Raw genomic sequence first — 6277 nt, 5'->3', positions numbered from 1 at the left:
TATTTGGTGTATTTACAGATATAGTAAGTGGCACAGGAATTGCTGCACCCTATTCTGTTTTATGTAGAAACCAAATTAAAAGAAATCAAACACAAATAATTAAGTTACACTATAGCTGTTGTCAAACTTAAAGTGATATTATAGCCTACAATTACTCTGCAGCTAATAGACAATATATCAAACAGTACAGGTTCAATTATTACATTTGGTCATGTGGATTTCTGGTTCCGGCACAGCGCAGAGCAGTATGAAGAGAGCGCTTCAGTCTGGCGTTGCTGGATATTAATACAATAGAGTGCAGGCTTGGGTAGGCAGATGCACAAATAAAGCCCAATGATAAACAAGCCAAATCCTCTGATTGGTAGCATAAAGTGATCATGTTTGAACTTATAAAATGTAAAGTATAAAAGAACAGAAAAGAGACCATGGCCCTCATTCAGAGCCGTACGCTCTGAGCAGAGCGCACGCTCTGAATGAGGGCCGGGCTCCATTTTCATGGAGCGTCCTCCTGGACGCTCGTATAGCTGTGGGTCACCACCCACATGCTATACGAGCGTGCATTTTGATGGCCGCGATGGTCGTGACCATCGCGACCATCGAAATTGCGAGCCGGAGCCTGCGGTTGAGGTTTTCAACCGCAAGCTCCGGAGTGATTTTGGCTCTATCAGAGCCAAAATCACTCCCACTGACATCACTAGTGATGTCAGTGGGCCGGCTTCTGATGGGAGGCGTTCCCGTGGGAACGCCCCCGTCAGGGAGGCACGCCCCCGGCACGCCCACCAAAGGGGGCGCGCTGTCAATCAACATTGACAGCACGCCCCCTTTGATCGGACACAACGAGCGAAGGAAAGTCCTTCGCTCGTCGTGTCTGGCGCATGCGCATGACGGAGCTCCCTCCGTCGTGCGCATGCTCAGTGCAGACCATCGACCCACTTGCGAGCGGACAGCCGCTCGCGAGTGGGTCTGAATCAGGCCCCATATTTCTAATTACACTTATGTGAGCGTCTAGTTGGATATTAGTGAATCCTGAATCTTTGCTGCTCATGTTCCTGGTGTGTTTCAGGACCGATACAATCAGCAGACAAACGGCCGCACAGAATATGAGGAACGGTATGAGGGATCCTGTGAAAAAGATGATGAATAAATTTCTCAAAAGTGTGTCCAGAGTCACATTTCCATTGTTAGAGCTGTTACTGTCCAGGGTAGAATTCTACAATTACTCTGCAGCCTACAGACAATATATCAAACAGTAAAGGTTCAATTATTATACTTAGTCATGTGGATTTCTGGTTCCTGCATAGCGCAGAGCAGTAAGAAGAGAGCGCTTCAGTCTGGCATTGCTGGCTATTAATACAATAGAGTGCAGGCTTGGGTAGGTAAGGGCACAAATAAGGCACAATGATACACAGACTGAATCTTCTGATTGGTAGCATAAAATGATCATGTTTGAACTTATAAAATATAAAGTATAAAAGAACAGAAAAGAGACCATATTTCTAATTACACTTATGTGAGCGTCTAGTTGGATATTAGTGAATCCTGAGTCTTTGCTGCGCATATTCCTGGTGTGTTTCAAGAGTGATACAATCAGAAGACAAACGGCCGCACAGAATATGAGGAACGGTACGAGGGATCCTGTGAAAAAGATGATAAATAAATTTTTCAAATGTGTGTACAGAGTAACATTTCCAGTGTTAGAGCCGTTACTGTCATAGGTAGAATTCAAGTAGAGTACTGGGTGCTTAAGCCATATGTTGGGCAGGCTGGAAAGAAAAGACACCAGCAGAGATGTCAGGAGCAACCAGGGGACCATCCTGGAGATGTTCATCTTAAGTCTCATGAATAATCTTTTGCTGTAGTTTGTGATCTTCGCACAGTAGAAGACGCAGAGCACGGTGCCCCACCACAGGCTGCAGAATGACACAAATGTCATTACAGTGACATAATATTCAGAATAATAATATTTTGGAATGATTGAATGAGTAGCAAACGCCTCAACAGTAATCCTAAGAAAACACACTAGAAGAATGATCCTCACCACTCCCAGGCTGGTCATAAGAATGTCAATGGTTGGAAGAGTTTGTCCCTTCAGCCACCAAATGAGGATTTGTATCACAATAAATGCATTGAGAAGAAATCCAGTAAATATTAGAGAAGAGCAGACAGTTAATATCAAGATGAAAGTTGCAAAATTCATATTTTCTTCAGAAGATGAGGCAGTATTGGCAGAGCGTCTGATTCCTTCATAACCACCTGTCTGGCTCATTGTGCAGACTGTCTGCTGTGTGACCTGACCTGAGATTGATTTATTAATAAATATAGGACTGCTTACTTTATGTTTTACATGACATTTGGCTACCAAATTACAAATAGCTCATTCAGTGTCATCATTACATTTGAACGCGATGAGATACCTTTAAGCCATGTCAGATATTCCTGAAACTCAGATTCTTATTTACTTTGTCAAAAGTTCATGATGTTTATGAAATATATTAAAGATATTGAACTAAGTTGGGATATCACTTTGCCTGAAATACAGCAGTTATTGACCTATGTAATTGTCACAGCAATAAAGGTGCTACTTTATTATAAAATAAAAAATAGCAGGCATAAACTTTTAATAACAGCATGATATGGAAATAGTTTCAGGTAATTTATTTAAAGAACCACTGAATAACTCCCAATGTACCCAATTGTTGCCATAGTAAATCAAGAATGTTAGGAAATGTCAAATAGGACATAACTATCATATAAGTCACTTAAAGAAAATAGTATGAATGCAAAATAATTTGTATCCCCTCTACCACAGGTGTAGCAGTCATTAGTGTAGTGTTACATCACTGTCAGATCAAAGGATATTTAAATGATTTACAAGTTACGGAACTTCACTGTTTGATATCTTTAGTAATAACAGTTTATACAGATTTTGTCAATGAGCCTACAGGTACTTTCATAGCGTATACCATAGAAAACAGTTCATACATGCAAAGTAGAATAAAACTTGCAAAGCCTGATCTTTTTCTTTAGCATAGAAAACCAAAAGGAGAGGCCAGAATCCTTAATGTGTTCTTCTCCTCTGTTTTAATAAGGTATAAATCACTCCCACTTAGCACCCGTCTATGCAAAACACAAAAGAAGGAGGAACACAATAAGGTAATCTAGTAAACATTAACAGATAAATTAAACACTCAATTGTCTCTCTAACCTAATAATAGTGGTGACCACCTGACTACCACCTCTCTCCTCTCCAATCTGTCCTCAATGCTGCTGCTCGGCTAATTTTCCTCTCCAAACATTCTACATCTTTCTCTCCTCACCTTCAACCCTACACTGGCTCCTCTTCTCCATCAGAACCCAGATAAAGGTTCTTCCACTCACTTACAAAGCCCTCACCCATTCCTCTGCCATTTACTTCTCTGACCTCATCTAACTTCACAATCCCACATGCCCTCTTTGTTCAACAAATGTACGCCGTCTCTCCGTCCAATTGATTACTTCCTTCTACTCCCATCTCCAAGATTTTGCCCATGCTGCTCCCTACCATTGGAACTCTCTTTCTCTCCCCATCAGACTCTCCACATCTGCAAATCTTCAACCGGGCTCTCAAGATCCACTACTTCATCATAGCCTTCCAGCACTTATCCTAACCTGGTGATACATGCTCCTTCCTCCCTGTCTACCCCATCTGTGTCACCCCTGTTTGTCTGCCCCTCCCCTTTAGAATGTGAGCTCTTGTGCTTCTCCTTACTTATTCTTTCATATACTCCTTACTCCCCACAAGGTCTCCTAACACTTGATTGCTTACACCCTGTGCTGATATGAGTGTTATGATTGCTAATGCTGCAATGTGTATAAAATATGTCTTTGTCCTACATTGTATTGTACTGTAAGTCACTGGTTTCTTGCTCACCTATTTGTTTATGTACTTTGTAAGGAGCTGCAGAACACTTGTGGCACCTGTCAATTTTCCTGTTTATTATCATTGTCACTTGTAGCTTCCTCTTCTTTTATACTCAGCATCTCCTGGCTGCCCCAGGTGTACCCCTATCTCTTTCCTGGCCCTTCCCCATGAAGCCATGGCCCTTTTTCAGATGAACTATCTGATGTCCCTATTTAAAAAATTGGAAGGGGAGGGCGCCAATGCTCTCTCTGGCACAGGGCGCCAAACATTCTAGTTACGGCTTTGGATGGCACTTCTTGTTATTATAGACCAGGGCTGTTTTGTTCAGACACCGGAAGAGAAGACAATTCAAGCTATATAGCATCTGTATTTGGCATACATCCACAGAATTGGCGGTCTTTTCACTAATTGGTGATGGTACTTAAGGAGCCCAAGGTAAGTGGCGGTTTTTACTTTTGGATTGTGGTGACACTTTGTTGTTATATACTATGGAAAGGATCGGCTGTCTTGACAAAGGTCCTTGAGACCAAAATGTTGGCATTTTATGTGACATGTGAGTCTTCCATATGAAAACTTTTTCTACTTTTCTCTGGAATTCTTGAGTGCCCTCTCTTTATTTTTTCTTTATATTAGTGTTGTCATTAAAATAAATTTTCCTACTTGCTTCTGCTACTAAAACCACACCTCTCGTCACAATCCAGTCTCTTATAAGCCAGGTTCAAGGGGAGAGAGCCACAGAATGAGATTTGCAGATGTGTCAGACTCAGGAAAGGTTGAAGTGTTACAACCTTGGAAGCACTTTACAAGTCTGTGTCAGACTGACTCTAAATAAGGCTGTTAGGTATGAAGAAATATTATCCATGCTAGCAGCCAATTTCTGTAGGAAAGTTCTGTACCACTGACGTGTTTTGCTCCTGATAAGAAAGCTTTATCAAAGAGTGGAGGGATTTCAAATTTGCAGTACTTAAATACTAACTCCTTTCTTATCATTTAATGTTTCTCATGATCATATAATCATAATAATTGTTCCAATGTTTAATCTAAATGTATCTTGGAATTTTCTATAACAATAGGTTAAGTTTATTGAAGAGCGTTGTACTACTTTTTTCTACTTGTTGTTGGTCTCTTTAAGAGTAAGTCTGCACAGACTACATAGGTAACTGCTACTAAAATATTTGGATTTTTTATCTTTACCAGCGCCTGAATTATGGAACTTTGGGCTTAATTCAGGCTGGTTCGCAAGGCTGCATTCGCATGGCAACTGCAGAACTATAGCAAGATACCCATCACTGTATAAAGCCACCCACTTCCCATGACATGGATCCGCAAGTCAGCGAAAACATCAGTAACATCAGAACCAGTCACACCATTGTGGGTGACCTGACCCTACCTCCCAAACTGCTTAACTTCCTGTTGCCATATAGTCCTCTGCTAGCATTTGCTATCGCAGGGGCTTAAGTATGCACGCCCCACTTTAACTGAGTTCAAATCCCCAGGCATGCCTGTGTTCCACCAACCAAACCCCCTCTCCACCCCAAATGGTCACTTCATGTCAATCACTATGAGGTGGGAATGGGCGCCCTCTGCGATCGCTTCCTGATCACAGCAGCCAGTTTGCGCATGCGCACTGCCATGCATATGCATGCGCAGAGCAGTATAATTGACCAGCTGTGTGTGCGAATGCAGCCTTACAATCCAACCTGAATAAGGCCCTTAGTTCCCTGGTTAGTGTTTAGCTATTTTGCCCAGTCAGATGTACATTGTAATTACACTCTCTAGTTCAGTGCTTATGTTTTCTGTGGTCATTACATCTATTGAGTTGTTGCAATTGGCTAAACTCCCAACTGATGTCATATTTCTCTATGGGAAAGTGCTACAGCATTTTAAACTCTGTCCTTGGGAGATAGATTGCTAGCTTCCTTTGTTTACCCCCTCCTATCTCCCCCTCCTCAGCTCTCTTGCCCAGTCTATCATCAGTCACCGGAACTTACCAGCAGATGAGTGAGGCCATCTCGGGTGTAACCAATGATGATCCCTCATGGTGTGTACAGGGGAAGTCTGCCCCCAGAGACTGGAGACTGCTCTTGTCTAATGAAGGGTACAGGTCTTGTCAGATCCTCACTGTGTACATGGCCAGGGCTTAGCACAGGAGCAGGATACGGGACAGTGGTTGGAAGTCTGTCACTCCAACTTGATATCCTATTGGCAATGAGAGCTGTGGACTAGGAAGATGCAGCAATCATGGGGTGTCTCAGGCTTTCTGCCTTCCATCCTAGCATCTTGGTCCTGTGAGGAAGGAAGGAAGGAAGGGGATGGGGCCTCCTTCCCACCCTCTACTTGACTTGTGCTAGACACACACTCTACCTCATTATATAA

At 42.4% G+C, this 6277-nt stretch overlaps 1 protein-coding gene across 1 annotated transcript; it reads right to left on the bottom strand.

Annotated features, from left to right (window-relative positions):
* Positions 1-1270: 1270 nt before the first annotated feature.
* LOC148534838 (taste receptor type 2 member 4-like) lies at positions 1271-2266 on the bottom strand. Its single transcript, XM_088465698.1, has one exon. The coding sequence runs from the start codon at positions 2264-2266 to the stop codon at positions 1271-1273; it is 996 nt and encodes a 331-aa protein (XP_088321824.1).
* Between the last annotated feature and the right edge of the window lie 4011 nt (positions 2267-6277).

Source organism: Taudactylus pleione, unplaced genomic scaffold (assembly GCF_031769625.1).
Source record: "Taudactylus pleione unplaced genomic scaffold, aTauple2 ptg000063l, whole genome shotgun sequence".
Taxonomy (NCBI): Eukaryota; Metazoa; Chordata; class Amphibia; order Anura; family Myobatrachidae; genus Taudactylus; species Taudactylus pleione.
The sequence above is the reverse complement of the archived record's forward strand: the minus strand, read 5'-3'. Positions and strand labels throughout refer to the sequence as shown.

Bases quoted from the DNA above. Each gene is read 5' to 3' on its own strand.
- LOC148534838 (XM_088465698.1), bottom strand. From the start codon at position 2,266: ATGAGCCAGACAGGTGGTTATGAAGGAATCAGACGCTCTGCCAATACT.